This window comes from Leptinotarsa decemlineata, unplaced genomic scaffold, assembly GCF_025532065.1.
Source record: "Leptinotarsa decemlineata unplaced genomic scaffold, Ldec_3_MD MMD2_tig00026294_RagTag_RagTag, whole genome shotgun sequence".
Taxonomy (NCBI): Eukaryota; Metazoa; Arthropoda; class Insecta; order Coleoptera; family Chrysomelidae; genus Leptinotarsa; species Leptinotarsa decemlineata.
In genome coordinates, this window is record NW_027412674.1 from 190,892 (window position 1) to 215,247 (window position 24,356).

General features: G+C 34.6%; 2 protein-coding genes across 3 annotated transcripts in view; one reads left to right on the top strand and one right to left on the bottom strand.

Moving 5' to 3' along the window:
• The window catches only part of dtn (transmembrane protein 132C dtn), a 237,620-nt gene that overhangs the window by 90,601 nt on the left and 122,663 nt on the right, over positions 1 to 24,356 (top strand). The gene's annotated exons all lie outside the window — the stretch shown is intronic.
• LOC111502458 (uncharacterized) lies at positions 10,737 to 12,314 on the bottom strand. The gene has a single exon (XM_023156543.2). The coding sequence runs from the start codon at positions 12,259 to 12,261 to the stop codon at positions 11,287 to 11,289; it is 975 nt and encodes a 324-aa protein (XP_023012311.1). The 5' UTR covers positions 12,262 to 12,314; the 3' UTR covers positions 10,737 to 11,286.

Genomic DNA, 24,356 nt, shown 5'->3' on the forward strand with positions numbered 1-24,356 from the left:
CATGATATTTTTTTAAGAAGATAAAATATGAAACACTTACTAACGCCAGGAAAACGAACGAAGAAAAGCATTGAAAAAATTGGACAATGTTATGTGGGACAAGTCTGAATCTTGATGATTATGTCGTATCTTTCTCGTATTTAATTTCGATTTAAGGGACACCGACAGATAGCTGTTACAGGCATCGTCAGTATCTACCAGGTGATTGATCTTCGACTGAAGACAAATTTCGGAAAACCAAAACGAATACTTCATCAAAATCACAGCAAGCGAGACATAATTGGAAACACCCAACAGGCTGAAACAGTTGTCTGCCGATAACCTTAAATAATTTTGAATGATCGGAATAGTACGTGTATTCATCTTTCATTTTCATAACGATGGTTCTTAAATTGTGAATGATCAGGATAGTACTTCTCTATTCTTCTTTTCATTTTCGTGAAATTATTTTCCAGCAGATAAAGTGGATTACCTTATCATCTCCAGAAACAAGCAGCTCCAATAATCGATTACAATATTGAAAACTAATTAAATAATGATTTTCAATATAATGACTAGAACTGAGGTAACTCCAAATCACCAGAATCAAAATCAAATTTAAAGACATATTCAGTTGATAATGACAAATGGACCTTTTTTATTACAATGGGCTCTCAGTTACAATTAATATTAACTGCTAAGGATGACATCTCAATTATCTACTTTATCATGCATTAGCTTAAAGAAAAATAATACAGAATCAATTCTAAGGTTGTGAATTTAAATTTACTCGAGAAACTAAGATCAAAAATATATTCACCATGTTTTCTGTAATGTAGAAAAGTTGAGAATTTTTTCTGTACCCTTTCAATTTCATTTTTATGAAGTGAATATTACTGCACCATATTCCAATATGATGGAATATGGTGCATGGAGCAAATGCATTATAAAGTTTTAGTAATGTGGATATTTTTGTGAATTTAAATGAGTTCCTAATAATGAAGCCAAGCATGCTCTATTTATAATATTGGTCATATGTTACTCAAAAGTGAGTTTTTCATCCAGCGTAACTCCAAAATCTCTACATTCTGTCTTCTTTACTGCATATTCATTGTTTATCATATACTGAAAATATTTCCGTTGTTTTTTTCCTAGTAATTGACATAGTAAAGCATTTGTCGACATTAAATGTGAAGCGATTTGCCAGGGAACACTTGTAAAGTCTATCTACGTCATTTTGTAGCAAAATTACATCTTCTTGACTTTTGATTTCCTTGAATGATTTGAAATCATCCGCGAATAGTGCACATTGCGAGCCCTGAACTACCTCTGGTAGATCATCTATCAGTAATAAAAACAACAGGGGTTCTAAATTGGACCTTTGAGGTAAACCAAATCTTGCGAAGAAATCCTCTGATTCGCCTCTTCTTTATAACTACATACTGTTTCCTGTCTATAAGATACGAAGCTCACAGCTTCAAGGGTCGATCTGAAAGCCCAAAAGTGTATAGTTTCTTTAACATAACCTAGATGATCAACCTTGTCGAAGGCTTTACTAAAATCTCCGAAAATAATATCTAGTTGACTATTATTTTCGACAATTTGATTTGCCTCTTGTGTAAAACATGTTAGGTCAGTTATCGTGGACCTTTTAGGTGAGAATCCATGTTGTTTTTCGCTTAGACATAAATAAACGTGATTCAAGTTTTTCCATGAATAATCGATTCGAAAAGCTTACTGGCTGCATAAATCAGTACACCTAGCCGATAGTTTTGTATATTTTCCACTATGTCATTTTCAAATGTTGGAAAAAACTTTTGAGCGTTTCCATAGTGTAGGGTAAGTTATAGCTTGCAAGATTAAGTTATATAATACTTTTAGGGGTTTGATGAAGAGTTGTATGCATCCTTCAACTATATAAGAGGAAATCATATCTGGGCCACAAGACTTTTTTGTTTAAGTTTTTTTGCGGCTCTCAGAATATCTTCATCATTATTATAGTGTTATAATCCACTTGATCTTTTGAATATACGCTCAAGAAATTACTGCGACACCTCCTGCAATATTTTCATGACCCTTTTTTGTTTCTCCCCTGTACACTATGGTTTCAGTCACTAGAAGTGCTGTTTTCGATTTGTTGTAGATAAACCCTATGATAATCCAGACTATTGTTAAATTTTTTATATATTTTACGAAATTCATCTTTTCTCTTGAATCCTTTATTGTTCCTCTTGAAAACCATGGCAAATAGAATATTTTTATTTTTCTGGCCGAACGGACGCACTTCTGTACGATTCTATACAAAATATCATAAAACTTCTGTACTATACAGTTTATATCCATATTATTACTTTTCAACTCATTCCAACATGTTTCCTTGAAGATATCATACAGTTTTGTGAAATCAGCTTCTCAAAAATTGATTTTAGGATCAAAATTCTTGTTCAATTAGTTATTTTGACTTTTAGGGTTCACTTTCAAGTTGAAAAATAATGATGGATGGTGTTCATTCTCTTCCATAAGTGACATATCACATTTTTCCAAACTGATCAAACAATTACTAATTACTAAATCCAGGTATCTATTTAGTTCGTTTGTCACATTATTGTACTGCACAGCAATAATTAAATTAAAACAATGCAGATATCTTTCTTCAATCTGTCTTTGTTGTCTGTACTTACTACTTCCGGAATGTTGAAATCCCCAATCAACAAAAAAAACATTATTAGAATCTAGTAATATATTCTTTATGTTGCCAAAATATGCTCATAAGTCTGTGAATTCATATTATCGGGTACATACAATAACCCATAAATTTTCAACATTACTGTTATATATGTACAGCTGAATCACTCTGTATTTGTGGTCAGGATAACATTATAAAAACGAAGTATTTTTTATATTTTTTATATTCTGATTTGCGACCGACGATCGCAGACTTTCCTATTTTCAACAGTAATGAATAAACTCTAATTCAAATTAGTTGGATTTTATTTACATCATTCTGTTAGGATATTCAAATTAATATCAAAACAGAACAATTACTATAATTGCAGGAATATAATAATTGTTGACATTCATAATATTTCCTTACACCTATCAATGTTCCTCTATTCTTCTTTCAATAAAAATGCAATTTAACACATACATCCTCAAAATTACTATAATTGTAGAAATATAATAATTGTTGACATTCATAATCTTTCCTTACAGCTTTCAATATTCCTCCTCCATTCTTCTCTCCCGTATAACAAAAATTTCTGTCTCTCCTAATCACCTTGTAATTATTATAAATGAAGAGTTTTGATTCAAAAACACTGGGGGACAGCTAGGTTTCAGTTAATATCATGACATAATTTGTTGCACTCAAACTTAAAATAAACTCATTGATTTTCGAATCCAATCCTTGCACGTTTTGATAATACACATTTTTTGTAATTACGTTTAATGCACATCATTTTGATTCAGATTTTATTAAAAATATACGAGAGTTTTCGGACTGCCTCATGAAAATGTTACCATTCCTCACCCATAAAAATCTTATTTCGTTCTTTTTTTTTCTGCTTTTGCCAAACAAAGTCTTGTTTTACACGCTTCATTTACATAAATTGGGAGTTTGTCGTCAACCCGTTTGATATTCAACCCCTCCCTCCTTGAGTGCACTGAGACAAAATCTTCCCCACACGGTTACTCGTCCATCAATCCCCACTCATATGAGTGGACCTCAACCTTCTGATAGGCACTTCAGCAAGATTGACATCTGACCTACTGTGGTCGAAAGCCAGCCTTCAGGTGCTTTCACTGTCTAATCTAATATTTTATTGAATCTTGACTTTACTTGAATGTAAATATTGCATGGGGCCCACAAAAACTAACCGGAGACGAGTGTCTTTAGATCGCGAACAAGTATTTCTCAATGAATCTGCAAAAGAAGTGTGTGTTTGGAATCTGGTTAGAACGTTTTTATACTTGTCGGAGCCGCCTGATAGCCACTCTCGGGGGTGGTCTCTGGTTCTGCTTGGTTGTATGTATTGTATATTCAGGCCCAGGTTTCGTACGCCCGCGTTCATAAACGTCTGGATATTTCTTCTGTATGTCGCTGCGTACCGGCCCCATGCAGCGCTGGCCTACAGGATTATTGGTAGTAATACAGTCTTTATTATCAGTAACTTCACTTGGAGTCCTATGTTGCTTTTGCGACCTATAATTGAATATAGGTTTTGTCTGGCGGCTCTCGCCAGCCCTATTTTCTGCTGTACTTGTGTCCTGAACGTTAGTCTTCTGTCGAGGGTGACTCCCGTGTATTTCGCTTCGTTGGTCCACAGAATTTCTTGTCCGTTGAAGGTGACCTTTCCTTCCGGATGTACCAGCCTCCGGGTTAACAGTATTGCCGGACTTTTGTCAGGGTTTATACTGGTTTTCTAAAGATTGGCCTATTCCTCTAGTCTATTCGCCAGCTGTTGCAAGTATCTGGTGGCATGCGCTTGGCTTGTTGATCTCATCAGTAGAGTTGTTGAAATTCTATTCTGGCTTGGGCACGTCTGCTGTGTGGTGTAGAGGTGTAGCGAAAGGACTGCACCCTGCTTCCAGTAATCGCATGGTTAGTTCTTGTTCTACTCTGCAGCGGCATCGTCTAGGAATATCACTCCGGTGTGGTATCCTTTGCCCAGGTTGAAACCTGGATCTGAAACCGAACTGTTCATCTGGTAAGATTCCCAGTCCGCTGGTTTGGTCTTCTAGTCTTTTCAAGATTAATCGTTCTGGCACTTTGCTTATGTAAGGGGTTAAGCTTATTGGCCTATGGTTATCCTGAAATATGTGGTTTTTCTTTGGCTTCGGGATGTGAATGACCGTTGCCTTTTCGAACGGGTACGGGAAATGCTGTAGTTTGAATATAGCGTTAGTAATATTCGTCATTACTGCTCTACCCTTCCTTGGTAGGGCTTTCAGTGCCCGGTTTGGAATTAGGTCCGGGCCTGGGGCTTTCCGAGTAGCTAGGCACCTCACGATGCCTTTCACTTTCTCGAGTGATGTCGGTGTCAGGTTTTGCGCGTTGTCCCTTCGTTGCCGTCTCATCCTTCGTACCGTCTTTCCGACTTGGTTTTGGACTTCTTCTACTTTATCCTTTATCCTTATCCACTGCCTTTCGAAGTTGTCAGCAAATGCTTCCGCTTTCTCTTGGTCCGTTTAGACGATTCCTTGCTCGACGTGTAAAGGCGGACATGGTTTTTGGTGTCCCTTCCTAAGAACTTTGTGCATTCTCCATGCAGATTGATCTTCGGTGTTGAGTTAATCCAGTCGGGTTGTCCATTGTCGGTCTTGAATTGCACGCAGCTCTCCTCTTCATAGATTGGATGATCGCCTGTTGTAGCTGCGTTGTGGCGTTCTCCAGATCAGTCCTTGTTTCAATACGTGGGATGTCTTCTATCGCGTCGTGAACGGTGCGCTGGAATCTGCTCCAGTCGATGATTCTCTTTTTTGGTTCATCTGGTTCCCTTTCATCTATTCCTACTGTGAATATGATATTGGTATGGTCTGATATAGACGTCCCCAATGTTCAATGATCGTTTTATAGACCAAGATCCCAGAGCGATCAGGCATAACTTATTTTCACATAGATGAAACCTGAGGTTCTCAGTATCGTCTTATGTTCTTTGTATGCCTGCCGAGAGAAAAACCGCGAGAGCACTATATGCATGCAGGCACCGGAAATAACCTAAGATACATTAACTCAACAAAAGTTTACGAGCACTTGGAACCATATTTGTGTAGAAGTCTGTTAGGATTTCATGCATTGACTGGATGTGACTTCAATACGACTGGATGTGATGAATACCATTCAATATATCAATGAAGAAACATGAATATCAGCAAGCTTTTATGCAATTTGGATATCCAGAGACGTTCTCCGATGAGCATATAGAAGAAGATATTTTCAATGAAATACAAAAATGTATTTAATAGATGTATAGTGTTTCTGGCGACGTTGATGCTGCACGGCTTCAGCTGTTTTTGAATAACTACAAAGTATTCAATATTTACAAATAATTCAATCCAAAAATTAAAAAAAAAATAATGTTTTCAGTTTACCACTATGCAAGTCTGAGTTATTTCAACAATTCTTTCGAGCTAATTACATTGCTAGCATATGGAACAATGCAAATCAAAAGCAACCTACCATTTTAACTTAAACAATGGGTGGACTTTAGAAAAAACCAGTATCATTTTCATTGCTTTGATATGTTTGAAAAAATATGTTTTTTTCGTTAACCAGCTGTCGCACCCCTATGAACGACAACCCTCAGAACTCAAAACTTGTGTGAGCTAAGGACTAACGAGGGCTTACCTTTTAACGTGATTCCTAACACGGGTTGGACGATAGCAAGTGAAAATCGAGCGATCAGCCTGGGGCTTAAACCATCGACACACACATCGGCCGATTGACTGAGTGAACAAAGCACCCATGTCGAACCGCCCGGCTACCGACAGGTAATTGGTGACCAGTTACCGAGAGACATTACTGAATCCCTTCAAGACTCAAGTACTGTAGTTTGACTTCAAGTTCAAAAAAAATCATATTTGCAGTGTCATGTCACTGTCAGCAACGACAACATAGCTGATGATGATAAGGATAATGACTCGAATAGACAATATCATGATTGGGCTGATGATGAAAATTCCAATGATCATGACGACGATTACGATGATTGAAAGATAAATAAATAATTTCTTCGTTTGTTTGAAGATGGTTGACAATGTTTCATGGTGCATTTCATTAGTCATCACTCGAAGACGATTGTGGATACTAACAATCGAAACATCGTAAAGTTACTTGGCTTGAAATCTTTTAATTTTCATTTTTTTTTATTTTAATTTTTTATTTCTTGTTTATTGTTTAATTTTCAATTATTGCTTGTAATTATTTCATTTAATTTCAATTCAGGGTTTTTACTTAATATAATTGTTATTTTCAGCTATTCTTTTTTTTTTTTTATTGACTCCTTCAGGTATCTCAAATCATTTTATATCATATTAGACGATGGAGTCCGAACTAATGAAATAAATATTTTCTTCACTTAATCATAGTTGAAAATTTTTTATTTATAAAATGATTTTCGTTTCAATTGTTCCAAGTGGTACCTTTTTATAATAAAATGAAAAATTTGTTATGAAATATTGCCTTTGAAACTGTGACCTGTGTTTAGAATTCTCAAATTAAGTATTCTGTGATTCTCCAACCGTAAAACGTCTCTGTTTTCAATGGGAGATTCAAGAATTATCGGCTTCTTTTTTCGCAAGAACAGCTTCCTTATTATCTTTGATTTCCTTATGACCTTATGAATTGCACTAACATTGATGATGGTGTCATCGTTGCATCATGCACATAAAATGCCTTTCTTCTCCAAAGATAGTGGAGTGGTTTCAAGGGGTTAGGGGATCTCGAACTTTGGCTAACTTTTGGAACCGTACCTTTTCATCTGCTGCACGTCCTTTGTATCTGTAGAGTAGGGAAGATGAGTGTAGACCCACAGCACTTAGGCCACATGTGACCCATTGTACATCCTCCCGAGGAGTCAACGTGCATTCTGTCCTTTCCAGGAAGGTGGACAGGTCACTAGGAGACATCTCCTTTATATTGGCAAGTGTAGGCCAAGACTCGCCGAACACACACTCTCTTTTGCAACCTTGAGGTGTCTCACGGTGGCCTCCGTGAAGGTTTTGGAAGGTGCAGCGACATTACTGTCGTTGCGCGGCTTCTTCAACCTTCTTGGGTTTCCCTCCGTGGAGTTGCAGAAGTGTGGGAGCTTTCCTGCAGAGGCAGCCGGTTCCTTGCCTTTATTTAAGGCGGTGTTGGAGGTGGAGTGGGAGAGAAGGAAGGCGTACTTATAGTTGCTGCCACTCCTACCTCTTTCGCTCCTTTCTCCATTTGGCCTCGGCGCCGCAAATGCGCTAACGCCTTGGTCTTTGTAGTACATCATCAGGTGATCTGATATGTCCAGCCTCATTCCAAGCGGTAGATTGTGGTGGACATTTCTGTTCATTCCCAGCCACCTCCTTAGTTTTTGTTTTTCTTGTTTCTGTTTTTGTGTTTGTTTCATTCATGTGTTCCCACGATTAGCAAGGAAAGAGTTGGTCACATCTGGCAGAGCCCCGCATTACCAAAGGTAGGCTGATTACAATGAGGTTTCGCCCAGTTCCCCAAGGGGATCATTCTTAACCGCATATTACCCTGCGTCCATTCAGCTCTCGGCATGATTCCTTACACCTTAGCTTATGTAGGCTGGTCCGTGGTGGCATGTTTTGCAAAGGCTTTTGGAGGGTTTTAGTTCCCTTTACCCTACTTATTTCTGCCACTGACCAGGAGTCCGGCGACCCTGTCCGTAAGGCTACATTGGCTTCCCGGACAGGGCCTTAAGTCCGTTCCCCTATCCGCCACCTAGGGACGCGCCCGATAGGTAGCCTAACCCACGGGTGCTGCACGTCTTATTCGAAAGCAGTTCCATCGTATGAAGATTATTCACTACACTGATATCTTGGTTTGTGATAGCTGTTTGGTGAATTCTGAAATCAATTATTGCTACTGTTGCTCTGAAACGCGAAAATGTAATGGTAGAATCAGCATTTATTGTGATGCACTGTTTGGAACCTTTGATATAGTAATGAATATTACTGGAGTTTATTCGAAAGCTGACAAAGGTAACGAAGTAGTAATTATGGATAAATCGGACTACTACAAAAGGGTCAATACTCTCATTACTAACGGACCGTATGCGAAATTGTCCAAGAACCCGTTACCAAAGATGATTGCCGAAGTGAAAGACGTCCTCAAGAAATGCGACAACATACTAACCCCTCAACTGAAACGGAACTTACAAGTTTCCAACCCAACGGTGTCAAAACTATATTGCCTCCCAAAAATCCACAAACCGGGAAAATCAATGCGTGTCAGCTATTGGATCTCCTACCTACCAAATAGCAGAATGGCTCACTAAGGAATTTGAAGGCTTGTCTTCTGCGGAAACAGGTCTTACTATAAAAAACTCTTTAGAGTTCATACAACTTACAAAAAAAAATCGTTCTACAAGAAGGTGAGATTTTGGTTTCCTTTGATGTCAGTTTCTTATTTCGTAGCGTCCCAATTCCACAGATCTTACATTACCTCAGGGAATTACTAGAGAAAAATGATTTCAATAATAACGAAATTGATGAATAAGTTTCTCTCACTAATTTGTGTATGAAAAAAAACCATTTCCAGGTAGAAGGTTGCTTTTATGAACAACAAGAGGGAACGGCTATGGGTAACCCCTTGTATTTTCCTCGGAGGATATGGCTAAGGTATGTGGATGATGTTTTCGCGATATTCGATAACAAAAAATCGAATATTGAAGATTTTCCTTTTTAAATAATAGATTTTCAACAATAAAACTCACGTATGAGTTAGAAAATAAAGGACAACTTCCATTTCTTGATGTTTTGGTAATGAGGAGCCAATATGGAGGATTAGGTTAGGTTAGGTGAGAGGTTCGCAAAAGAAAAACGTGCAATACAGGAAAAAGCAGCCACTAACGGTTTCTCGAGGGGTATTGTAGATGACATAATAAGGAAGAAGTATAGAACAAAACAACCAAGATAAGTATATCTCAGTTCCATACTACCAATATACGAAAGTTATAAAGATTTTCAAGGAACTAGGTATGAAGTTATACACTACAGAGCCTTTCAGGAAGTCCAAAAGACGAAGTCGAGAATTCGGAAAAGTCTGGAATTTACGAAATTAAGTGTACGAACTGCGATGCAGACAAGAAGCTCTATTAAAATAAGATACAAGGAACACTTAGCACACTTAAAGACCTGAAAAATCAGCAGTTGCCTATCACATTTTGCAAAATAACCATTCCATAGACTTCAGTTCATTAAGATTAGTTAGACACGTTAACAACAACAAGAATCTAGATGCCTATGAGAGTGTAGAAATAAACATAATAATATTATGAATAATGAAGGTGGACCAATACCTAATAGCTTGGTAAAATAATATTTCAATTATTAAATTTACCTAACTATTACAACATTGTAAAATTAATTTTTAGACAAGTAGATAGGGCAATATTGTGAAATTTATTTTATGTAGCTTATAATATTTCAATTATTAGATTTACCTAACTATTACTTAAGGACACATTGTGAAATTTATTTAATGCTAGTAGATAAGGCAATATGTAAAATTAATGTTTATATAGCTCATAATATTTCCATTATTAGATTTACCTGACTATTACACAAGGACACATTGTAAAATTAATTTAAGACACTCAAGACGCAGGTACCTAGAACAGGTATCTATGGTACAAATAAGGATAGCTTTTGTAAGTATGATTAGTTTGATCTTCCTCTTGAAGATAATCACTTGGTGATCGAAACACCTATCGAGGTGTTGAAATAACGGTTTGGTGTTGGGAAAAAACTCCAGTAATATTAATCGGCATTAAGTCTGGAACTTTACAGGGCCGCGTGGATTCCATGCTGTTTTTTGTTACCACAGATTTGATGATGGTCTACTCGTAGTTCAACCAGTAGATCTTTATTGATTGTGTGTCTTACGACTTTCCAAATACTCTAGATATAATTGTTGTCAGTTTCGGTAGATTATCAAGCCTGAGTATTTTGGTTCCATTATAAAATAAGAGAAATGAGACAATAATTGACAATGTTAAATTTAGCGGCGATTAGGGAAGGGTAGATCAATCAATGAATAATAAAACAACTAACAAATGTTTATTTCAAACAAATTATTCAAAAATGTTGTTAGCTTATATTTACTTCATTTTTATTACTATTCAGTTAACTGCTCATTCTTTTCTACTCTCAGTAGTACTATATTTTATTGAACAAACAAAATTGTAGATTTTGAAATAATGAAAAATATTCTCACCAATTTTTGTTGAATTATTGTCAGAAAATGAAATGAATTTTTGTGTTATTAAAATCTTTTTTTTTCAGGCGAATTTATTCATCTATATGAAATATTGGTAGATGTGAGTTGAAACTATGTTACTAAATAATACCGATTTTGGTCAAATCTGATCCCTAATCATTTTACCATTTTATAACATTATTGACAACAGCGAACCGTACAGTAAAGATGTTAGGAATCATTTGGTTTCATTGAAGTAAAAATAGAGGTAGTTTATTCAACAATATACCTTCCTATGGATATGTGTATTGTTCCATGTTATCATTATATATGTATGAAATAGGTAAATGAATCAACTTTCTAAATTTAGGTAGCTGATATACACACATTATTTAAAAACTAGTTGCAGCTAAAAACTGACAAGGAAAAGTACTATTATATACAATATTTCCTGTGCTGTACATCTCTCCTTCCAAAATCTGATCAATTCTATCGACACATTCACAATCTAAAGGATTGTCCAAGAGGTACACTTCTTTATTAGTAGTAGTTTCTTCAATAACTTCATCCGGAATACAAGAAAACTGATTTTTATTGAGATATACCTTACTGTCTTCTTTCACCACATGTAATAAATCGGTTAGTGTACTGATTAAATTGTTCTCCAAATGTAGATGTACCGGGTTGTTCATTTCAAATGCTGAAGCGTCCACTTCATTAATTTGGTTGCTGTTGAGATATATAATGACAGGATCTTCGTTATCAGGCCTCAAATCTTGGAAAGATGTTTTAACAATTTTTTTGATTAAATTGAATCCAAAGTTGACTGTTTTTATTTTCGGACATGCGCTAAATAAGTTGCCACTGACTTCCACTATTTCATTTCTATCCAAGTATATATCTCGTAAATTTTTCATATTATGGAACACCCCACTTTCTATGTATGATATTCTGTTTCCTGATAAATACAAAACTTCCAACGAACCAAGGTTATCGAAAGATCCCTTAACTATCTCGGTGAGATTATTGATAGCTAGTGATAATGTCTGTAACACTGGAACCTTCTGGAAAGCGTTTGGTTGGATTTTGGATAAGTTGACGTTAATCAAAGAAAGTCCTTTCAAACTGGGAAAGTTTTTTATCATACCTTCACAAAGATCTGTCACGTTGGCGTTGAGTATATCGATCGTAACGTAAGTATCCAGAAGATAAAAATTTGTGTCGAACACGTTGAAACCTCTTTGACTTGTAGATTGGTGAACCGTAGCATTCACTACATTTAAAGCGTTTTTGTCCACACAGACTGAACTCACATTATTCGAGAAAAAAGTTAGAAAGCAAAATACAGCCAACACTAATTTAGTCATTTTATTTCGGAAGGTTATTGTTGTACTAGATAATAAATAATATTCAGATTCGAAGTAGAATTTTTGAAATATTTATCGAAAACATGATAAACTCCGACCTAGTTAGCTGAAATGTTTGTGTTTTTATGTTTTCATGCCAATGTTAGGTCTACGTGAATCAACAAAACAAATTTATAATTATACCGGGGAATAAGTTAGTAATGACTATACATAATATCTTATGATATACTGTTTGGTGTAGTAATGAATATTACTGGAGTTTTTTCCCATCACCAAATCGTTATTTTTAACACCTCGACACCTATTTCGATCACCAAGTGATCATCTTCAAAGAGGAAGATTAAAGCTAGGAACTAGTGCGAGCTAATCCTATTTATGCTATAAAGGTACCAACCATACAGGTATACCAACCTAAATTAATTTTACAATTTTGTCTTATCTATTATTTTACGATATATGTTTATATAAAACAATTTTCAGCTATATAAAAATTAATTTCACAATATTGCCTATCCAAATTTATTTTTGCAATGTGTCCTTATGTAGTAATCAGTAAACCCAACAACATTATTTCATTTTATTTTATTTTAACAAGCTATATGGTATAGGTCTGTCATCGTTATTCATAATATTATTGTGTTTACTTATTTCTACACTCTCATAAGCATCTAGTTAACAACAACAGGCAACTAGATGCCTATGAGAGTGTAGAAATAAGTAAACACAATAATATTATGAATAACGATGACGGACCTATACCAAAGAGCCTACTATATAGCTTGTTAAAATAAAATAATTTTGTTGGGTTTACTGATTACTACATAAGGACACGTTGCAAAAATAAATTTGGATAGGCAATATTGTGAAATTAATTTTCATATAGCTGAAAATTGTTTTATATAAACATATATTGTAAAATAATAGATAAGGCAAAATTGTAAAATTAATTTAGGTTGGTATACCTGTATGGTTGGTACGCCTGGATGGTTTACCACTAGCTCGCACTAGTTACTAGTTTTAATCTTCCTCTTTGAAGATGATCACTTGGTGATCGAAACACGTGTCGAGGTGTTGAAAATAACGATTTGGTGTTGGGAAAAACTCCAGTAATATATATAATATAACCAGAAGAAATTGGTGTTCCATATATCAGTGTTTCATATTTTGTAACTGTAATAACTGTAATAATTGTAACACGGGGAGCTTCACGTGTCTCGCTCCTATACGAGAGCGTTTGTCACTCCTACCTCTCCTCGATAGGATCTCTGGTCTGGATTCCTAGCCATACTATCCTGGAAGGCAGTGAGGCTGCTGACTCCCTTGCAAAGAAGGGTGCTGCAAGCAGCTTAATCGGACCAGAACCTGTCATTGGCATCGCTTTAGGCTTTGCCAAACAAAGATTGAACACCTGGATGGCAAAAAGATTTATGGACTTCTGGCAGAATCTTCCAGGAATGGCTCACTCCAAGGCATTTATTTACCCTTCGAAGCTTGATACTCCTGACTCCTTGTGGTCAGTGAGGCTGCTGACTCCTTGAGGTCAGTCGTAGAATGGATTGCACGCGAGCTGTTGCCATATTCCTTCCCTACCGTCGTTACAAACCTCGACGACAGAAAAGTCAATGATCAAGATGGAGTAGTAGAAAGCCAAAAACTTTCTTTTCCAAAAATTAATCACTTCTAAAAATATAACCCCTTCAATTCAAAAAAAGGATGGAAAAAGTTGCAAAATTTACGTTAAGCACCTTGAAGACTTCCATCCAACTTTTTACTTCATTTCGGTTCTTAATTAACAGCTCCACATTTAATCTGCCATGGTAAATAGTGTGAAGCGTCAACAAGGGAGAGCCGTTTCCACTCCAGGATTGATACTGCCCCCAACATAGTAAAGATTATTATAAATGATATCCGTGGAAAGAGCAAAAATCAGATTGATAAATTAAATTTGAAACCTGACTGTATCAACGACTACTATTGCTCTATCGCAACTAACCTCACTAACGACATTTCCACTGATATTCATATTAATCCAATGCAATATCTTGAGAATGTAAGAATAGACGAAAACTTCTTTCTATTCCCAATAGACTCAGATGAAATGAAGAGTGATATGAAGGACATTAAGAACAAAAAGGCATCTGGAGCAGATGGTTTGTCTATAAATATGCTGGAAAAATAACCCCGGCAGCTATTGACGTGCTTACTAATAATATAATAAATGAATCTTTTATTTCGGGAACATTTCCAACTATACCTTAATCAGCCATGTTGATTCCAATTTATAAAGGAGGGAATAGGAAGGATCCATCAACTTATAGACCAATATCCCTCCTATCTACTATTGCAAAAACTATTGAAAATCAAGCGACTCATGTTATTTGTCGATAAACATAAAATGTTAACCAATACGATTTCCAAACCAACAAAAGAACAAATGATGCTATCTATAAATTTTTAGAAAACGTTTACACCAATTTTAATAATCAAGAAGCGACTGCGACGTTGTTCTGTGACTTATCCAAAGCTTTTGATTGTGTGAATCATGGTTACTGCAGAAGCTTGAGCACTATGGCATCAGAGGCATATCCAATAAATGGATGACATCTTACTTGAAAAACCAGAAACAATATGTGAAAGTTTCGGGTGCAGTATCTGAGAAAAAAAATTGACCACCACAAGGCCCATATTATTTTTGTTATATGTAAATGGTCTCACTAACATGAATATTAGTGGTAGGTTCACTTCATTTGCAGATGACGCAACTATAGAATGGCACACTAATGATAAGAATTCTCTCAGCCAATTGATCTCTATAGATCTAGCTGAAATAAAGAAGTAATGCAATGTCAATCAAATGGTCTTCAACTCTAAGAAAACTAAATTGTTATCATTTAAATGGGACATTGACAAAATACAACTAAATGATGACACACTCATGAAATCTGATAATTATAGATTCTTAGGCATTGTATTGGACCATAATTCAAAGTTCGATGAGCATATTATGGCAATGGCAACGCAATTGTCATCTGGGTGTTATACTATCAGAGTAGTCTCCGACCGAAAGTTCGGTTTCGGTCGAGTTTCGGCAAAAAAAACGGGTTTTGGTTTCGGCGGCAAACCTGCCGAAACTACGACCGAAACCGAAACTGCATTCGGGAGTTCCCGTGCTGTGATCGGCCATGTTCGGGCGTTGAATTCCATACAAGCGACGAAGACATTTTGCCGCGTCCACGTGCCTAATCATGTCGTGACTCGAGAGTTATTTTGTGATTTACTTTGTTTATTACATAAATATTAAGTACCTATTATGTAACAACTCCAATAAGTAATTTTATGAAAAGAGAAACGAAAATTTCTATGTTTTTTACCACTTTTATTTGTAACTAGTTTCAAACTTAGTTTATTGTTTAAGTTTGAAAATGTCCATATAGGACGAAACTGCAATAACGTTAGTTACAAATAAAAGTGGTAAAAAACATAGAAATTTTCATTTCTTTTTTCATTATGATCTCCTACCACATAGTAACGGCTACATCCATCAATTTGTTAAGTAATTTTATGTTGAATATTTTTGAAAAACCATCAATAATATTCAAAAGAAAGATCTACACCTACTCAAATGAACACCTCAAGGGGCAATAAATATTTCTTCTTAAATAAGGGTTTGTTATCTTGATTATCAATAAGTAAAAATGTCGAAAACTGCATAACGTTGTGATTTAAAGATGAAAAATAAAAACTGACTGATTATAATAACGTTTTCTTTATTTTTTCCTCAAAACATAATCCTTATAAGGAAGTTTCGGTTTCGGCCGAAACTGAGACCGTTGCCGAAATTCGTTCTCGGTTTCGGTCTGACACTATATCAGAGTTATTCGAAATGGCATCGGTCATCTTATTGCTAGAAAAACCTACTTTGATCTCCTGGAATCTCACATCAGATATGCGATAGCATTTTGGGGAGCCTGCTCACAATTGTTTTCAATGATCTTTAATCTACAAAGAGAGCACTGAGATACATGTCATGTTAACCATCAAACTTCATGTAAATCCTTATTTATATCTCGAAGGATACTCACGCTAACGTCAATCTTCGTGTAAGAATCAATTAGTGTAGTTCATAAGTATAAACTGCATTTATTAAAATCAAGACACTGCACGTAATACATACTAGGGCAAATGGCCAATATCCAGCCTTATTAATTCCCATAATCACCCAATGCCAAAATTCAGGTAAGCTTTGATAAAAGCACTTTCATGTGCACAGATATTATCTTAAAAAAGACAGAAGTAACAAACAATTTCACTTATATTTCATTGCGACCTTTCGTATTATAGTTCGAGGTACTCCATCTACTTGCATGGAGAATGTTCGAATCGTATTTTGGTGTAAATTGTGAGGATACTATTTCACTGGCTCTTAATTCACCAATCCAGATCACATCGGCTAAAGTAAAAGCCTCAAGATGAAGTAGTTTACTTGCCCAACACGTATTTTCCGATATATTGGTCATCGAGCGGAGTCGTTAGAGGAAATTTATTAACAACCAATCAGGAGTGCTAGCCTGAAAAAAGTTCTGGGAATCCTTTTACAAGGAAATAAGAGAAAATAATATCATTGGAGTTGTCGAGTTTTTGAGTTCTCGTAATGAGAAAAAGGCCGTGAGTTTGCCAGATGAAAATAAAATCAATGAATGATGGAAAACTGGTACTTGAAATGATTGATGTTCAAAGTAATAATCTGAAAACATTCATCTAAATTACGTTGCGACTATATATATATATATATATATATATATATATATATATATATATATATATATATATATATATATATATATATATATGTATATATACATATTGCAAAGATGGATAACAACTGGTTGCCAAAAATAAAAAACTTCACATATGCACGGTGTCACCAACAGGAGCTAACCGCACATTTATGGTTTCAATTAGAAAACCTAGCATTCCCAGGCATCATCTAACATAACCACGCAGGTAGCTATAGCTACCTCTATTTTTACTTCAATGAAACCAAATGATTCCTAACATCTTTGATTTGTACTTGTTCCTCGATAAGTGATTTATGACTGTTAAATTTATGGATGTTCAAGTTTTCCCAAATGTCCATGCGGTTTCCCTTGTTGACTTATTTTATGAGTTTCATGTTCTCTGGTGGGGGGAAATTATGTTTGTTTTGTATGGCGTGTATTGCGAGGTTTGATGTATATATATATATATATATATATATATATATATATATATATATATATATATATATATATATATATATATATATATATATATATATATATACTATTGGATTTATGTATGCTTTTTTGTGCTCTTTGTACCTTTGGATCAGTTTTTTCTTGGTTTGGCCGACATAGAATTTGTTGCAGTCCGAGCATTGTATACTGTATATCCCGTTTTGGTCTCTGTCTTCTTCTTTTTCATAGTTGTTTATTTTTTGTGTTATCTTCGTGTTCGGCTTGTATGTGATGTTGATGTTCAGTGGTGTGAAGATATTTGTTAGTTTTTTGGTTTGGTGTCCTACGTACGTAAATGCTGTCCATCGTTGTATTGTTTTGTCTGTTGAGGTGGCTTGATCCTTGTTCTGTATTTTTTGTTTGATACTGTTTTCTAGTTTATCTATTGTCTTTTGGGTGTATCCGTTTTTGTTCGCTATTTGGTATATGACTTTCCGTTCTTTGTTTCGGGCTGAGTGGTATCCTTAACATTCTATATATGAATGCATCATAGGCAGCCATTTTGTGTGGTGGTGGATGGTTTGAACTTGCGGGTATGGTGGAGCTTGATTGTGTAGGTTTCCTGTATATTGCCATTTGAAATTGTGTTTTGTTGTGGTTATATCATATGATTATGTCCAGGTAGTTAAGTTTTGAGTTGTGTTCTTCCTCAATGCTGAAACATAGTTTTTGATTTATTTCGTTAATTTCTTTTTTTATTTGTTCTATTCTTATTCCATTGTTTTGTGATATGTACAGTCCATCGTCAACGTATCTGAACCATTCTCCTTTTTCATCATGTGTTTTTATTATTGTTAAGATTTTAAGTTAATGTTAATGTTAATGTTCAATGTTAAGTATGAAAGTGAACAAATATATAACGATTTCAGCACGATGAATCACGATCCAACCACAAAATATGAAAGACAAATTAATAACCTAATAAAACCAACAAACAGATCTTTAACAACAAAGCATTGAACAGATACACAGTCAACAACCCAAAAGCACCAAAACTCAACGCACAGATAAAGATACTTAAGGAAAATAAACCTATAAGACCGGTTATCAATTTCACCAAAGCACCTTCATACAAAATTTCAAAAATCATAGCCGACGAACTGAAAAACAAAATCAACAGGAACAACGACCACAGCATCAAAAATTCAATGGAACTCACAGACAGAATCTCTACGACAAATGTCAGCCCGAACACTAAACTGTTCTCGTTCGACATAAAAAACATGTACTCCAACATACCAGTCAACGAAAGTATAAACATCATATCTGAGAAACTAAAACACCAAAACATAGACAAAACCTACATCAACCAAATGGAACACAGTCTAAATACAATACTTAATCAAAATTATTTCGAATCTGAAGGGAAATTTTATAAACAAACAGATGGACTAGCGATGGAATCCCCACTATCTAGCATTATATCCGAAATATACCTGCAGAGATGAGTAAATCTTAACAATAATAAAAACACATGATGAAAAAGGAGAATGGTTCAGATACGTTGACGATGGACTGTACATATCACAAAACAATGGAATAAGAATAGAACAAATAAAAAAAGAAATTAACGAAATAAATCAAAAACTATGTTTCAGCATTGAGGAAGAACACAACTCAAAACTTAACTACCTGGACATAACCATAGGATATAACCACAACAAAACGAAATTTCAAATGGCAATATACAGGAAAGCTACACAAACAAGCTCCACCATACCCGCAAGTTCAAACCATCCACCATCACACAAAATAGCTGCCTATAACGCATTCATATATAGAATGTTAAGGATACCACTCAGCAATGAAGCCCGAAACAAAGAACGGAAAGTCATATACCAAATAAAAGGATTTGGAAAAGCTGAATACACTTATTTGAATTAATGAATCGAAGAGGTTTTGTATTAAAGTGTATAATATATTAAAATTCTTGCAAAGCGCTTTCGACTTTTGTCATCATCAGTGCTCACCTGAAAGTAAGTGATCTAGTTGAAAAGGGAATTTAGTGAAATTGAAGTTATAAAATTTTTTTAGGTTAGGAAATTTTTTTTTCCAAATTTTTCCAAATTTCTTAACCTTAAAAAAATTTTACAACTTCAATTTCACTAAATTCCCTTTTCAACTAGATCACTTACTTTCAGGTGAGCACTGATGATGACGAAAGTCGAAAGCGCTTTGCAAGAATTTTAATATATTATACACTTTAATACAAAACCTCTTCGATTCATTATATACCAAATAGCGAACAAAAACGAATACACCCAAAAGACAATAGATAAACTAGAAAACAGAATCAAACAAAAAATACAGAACAAGGATCGAGCCACCCCAACAGACAAAACAACACAACGATGGACAGCATTCACGTACGTAGGACACCAAATCAAAAAACTAACAAATATCTTCAAACCACTGAACATCAACATCACATACAAGCTGAACACGAAGATAACACAAAAAATAAACAACTATGAAAAAGAAGAAGACAAAGACCAAAACGGGATATACAGTATACAATGCTCGGACTGCAACAAATTCTATTTCGGCCAAACCAAGAAAAAACTGATCCAAAGGTACAATGAGCACAAAAAAGCATACATAAATCCAATAGTATATATATATATATATATATATATATATATATATATATAGAACCAACAAATAATGGGGCTGAGCAGCAAATGAAAGAGTACTCTTTAAAGTTTGTCCAAGCTTTCGGAAATTTAATAAATTGTTTCCATCATCAGGGATGCTACAATATGATGGTGTAAGTAATATTAATATATAATTATGGGTGGTTAGACTTACAACTTTTTTGAGGATGTTTCATACGGTGGTCATGTAAAATATTGGACACAACATGATGGGTGAACATTGATACAATACATTTATAAAACTGGTTAAAGGATGTCTAATATTGGATAAAATATTTGTGAAAAACGTTACAGTTTAAAATTATTTTGAAGGAAGAATAATGTCACATGTCGAAATTTCACAAAACATTAATTTGGAGAGATTGACAGATAGTTGACATGTCATATGTCAGTGGTTCTAGTGATAAAGGCTGTTACCAACTTTGACTTGTAACGAATTATTTTGGAAATTTCTACCTGTGCAGCTTTATTCTTTATTTTTATTTTCTTAAAAGTGAATGTATGATAATAACAATTGGATTGAAATATATAATACCTTATTCTATTAATGAATTCATTGAAACATTGTTATATGGATTTTTATCTAACGTCAAAAGATAGGAATATATCTCACTAAGATGATTAATGTCGGTTTTTTTGTTGATGCAATTTTCATTTTCAGCAATGAATACCATTTCAAGAAAGGATCTTTTTGTTAAGTGTGTTTCACTAGCTAAGACCTTAGTGGCATCAAAATTCATATGGTGGTCAAATTTATTGACATGTTCAGCTAAAGCACATCTTTCAGGATGGTGTCTACAGTCACTTTTGTGAGAAGTTATTCTGGAACTTAAAGTTCTTGACGTTTGACCAACATAGATTTTGTTGCAAGATTGACATGGAATACTATATATTACATTTATTCGAGAAGTAATGAGGGGTTTATCTTTAACTCTGGTGTGTAAAGTTCTTATCGTGAGAACTGCTTTAGTGGCTATTTTAATATTTGGTAAATCATTGAAAATTCTAGAGAGTTTGGGGGTGATCTCTTTAATGAAGGGTAAAGTACTATAAAAAACTGGAGTTGGAGCAATATTAATTCCATTGTTTTCAATTATATTTGGGTTTGGTGAGGTTATATTAATGTCTGATATGGATGAGGAATTAAACAAAATATTTTTTAACATACTCAAAGGATATGAATTATCCAGGAAAAGTTTAAGCAAAATATCAAGATTTTTTTTATGGAATTGGATGTCAGAGATTTTCAACACTCTATTTTTCATTTGTTTAACTAGATTCACTTTCATCGAGTATTTGTGATATGACCAGTAGTTGATATATCTTCCTGAACTACAAGGTTTTCTGTACCAATCTATCACAATATTGTTATTGGTAGTTCTTATGAACCTTGTGTCAAGAAATGGCACGGAGTGGTCAGTGTCTTCTGCTTCCATAGTGAATTGAATGTAAGGATCATAGCTGTTAAGTGTGTCAAGAATCTCTTCAGTACAATCCATTGGTAATGCAACGATGATGTCATCAACGTATTTTTTTTAAAAATGAGGTTTAAAAGATAAGACAGGTAATACTGTGTCTAAAAGGTCATCCATAACATATGCAGCTAGGATTGGTGAAATTGAAGCACCCATTGGTGTTCCAAATGTTTGTTTATAAATTTTGTTATCGAATGAAAAATAAGTATTGTCAAATAGGAATTGAATAAGGTTAATGAAATATAATATATATATATATATATATATATATATATATATATATATATATATATATATACAGAATATAAACAAAAATCTTATGTAACCTAAATTCAAATACGTAAATTTATCATTATAGAACTCTTGCAAATTATAATGGGGTCTATCAGCCAAAAATGTTTTTACTCTTAACCCCATAGTAATAAAGAGAATTCCTAGCCAAATTTGTTGAGGGAATTGTCAATTTCTGCACGGTGGAACGGGTGCTATAAGAATGGTGTGAGGCCTCAAATAGGGAGATATTTTTGTAAATGAGGCAAACCGTTTCCACAACAATAAGTAAAACAATCGCTGATAAAAGCATTTGCTCAACGAATTTGTATGTGCACGAATCACGAGGATCTTACACATATACCTTCTAGCCCGTTTCTGCAGTACACCCCAAAATGGTATTCCATAACGTAGGTAGGATTCAACGAGGGCGTAATATGCCGTTCTGGCAGTTTTGATTCCCAACTTTATTGAAGTTACTTTCACTGCATAATCCAGAACAAATTTTTTTTTCAATTTGTTTGGTATATTCAATAAATTTGAGCTTATTGTCAATGTGAATACCTAGAAATTTAGATTGGCTCTCGTTCTTGATCACTAAGTTATCACCAAATGACAGGTCATCATGAGCACATTTGAGTGATAAAATGTTTGTTTCAGTCATATTGAAGGATAGCAAATTAGCATCTCGCCACTCCTTGATTTTTTTCATATCAGTATATTACGTTGTGTAAATCATTTGAGTTTTTGTTGTTCCACAATATCGTCGTGTCATCGGCGAAAATAGTGAAATTTCCAGAAATGATCAAATTAAAAATGTCATTGACATGTAATAAGAATAAGATGGGTCCTAAAACTGATCCTTTAGGAACACCACACAAAATTTCCACAAAAGTCGTGTTGTTCTTACCATTTTATTCCTTCCAGATAGTTATTTTTAAACCATTTGAGCGTCATTTCTCTGCAGCCTGGTGAATTTTTCTTAGCAAGATCTCATGATCAACGGAATCAAACGCCTTAGAAAGATCACAAAAGACCGCAGCTGCTACACTACCAGAATTAAACTTTGAAAAAATATCATGAAGAAATGAAAAGATGGCATCGTGCGTATTTTTATTGCTTTGAAAACCAAACTGGCTTTCACTTGAGATATTGTGGTGTTGTAGGAAAACCGTCAGACGTCAGAAGTTTTTCGATAACTTTGGCTATAGTTGGAATGAGAGAGATCGGGTGAAGATTCGCGGAACCATCTGAATCTCCACCTTTATATAATGGAAGGACAACGGATGTTGTCAGAAAATCAGGAAAAATTCCATTGTGAAAAGAGGTGTTGATTAGAGGTATCAATGTTTGCAGTGCCTCAATTGGAAGATTTTAAATAATTTTTATGGAGATTCCATCATAACCAGTTGCATTTTCAATCTTTATATTCCTAGTACAAAGTTAAGTTATCCTCAATTCTGATATCATAAAGATTCAAAAAGGGATCGTAAGGTACCACTATATTCTCACTAAGGTTTTTTGCAATCGAACAATAATAATCATTGATTTCATCAGGACTAAGTGATATTCCCACATGTTTTTTTTATTTTCCCATAATATCACTGATAGCAGACCATGCTTCTTTCATTTTATTAGTTGACTCACCGATTTCGTTATCATAATGGATTTCCTTCGCTTTCTTAATAGTGGATCTATATATTCTGAGGTAGTTATTGAAGAAGTCATGAAAGTCAAAAGTTAAAAGTAAATTTTTGAGTGAGTCTGTATCTGTCGATTCCTCATTGTTATAATTTATGTTAAAACCACCAGTCAATAATATAGATGAGTTGACAGATAATTCAGATAATAAATAGCTTAGGTTATTAAAATATATATCTACATCAGCAGAAGATGAACAGTAAATACATAAAATGTACAGATTATTTTTTTGCTGTAGCAGACGGAAAACTCAAACGATTTGTCTTCGGACAAGTCTTTGAACTTGAACGAAAGTCAATTCACCAAGTTAATGAATCGAAGAGGTTTTGTATTAAAGTGTATAATATATTAAAATTCTTGCAAAGCGCTTTCGACTTTTGTCATCATCAGTGCTCACCTGAAAGTAAGTGATCTAATTGAAAAGGGAATTTAGTGAAATTGAAGTTGTAAAATTTTTTAAGGTTAAGAAATTTGGAAAAATTGTTTGAGATTACTTACTTGTCAGGCAACAGGAAGTATCAAGATAAGTGAATTGTACATTGTAATATTTAAATTATATAAAACAAAAAAGGCTTATAGCCAAGAAAATACATTTTTGGATTCAGGCCATGTGGTTCAGTCAAAGTATCTTATGAAGAAGGACAACTTGAGACAGAATGTGTCAAGTGTCATGTTAAAATAATGGTACCAACTTGAGGAGTGGTCCATTATGGGTTTGA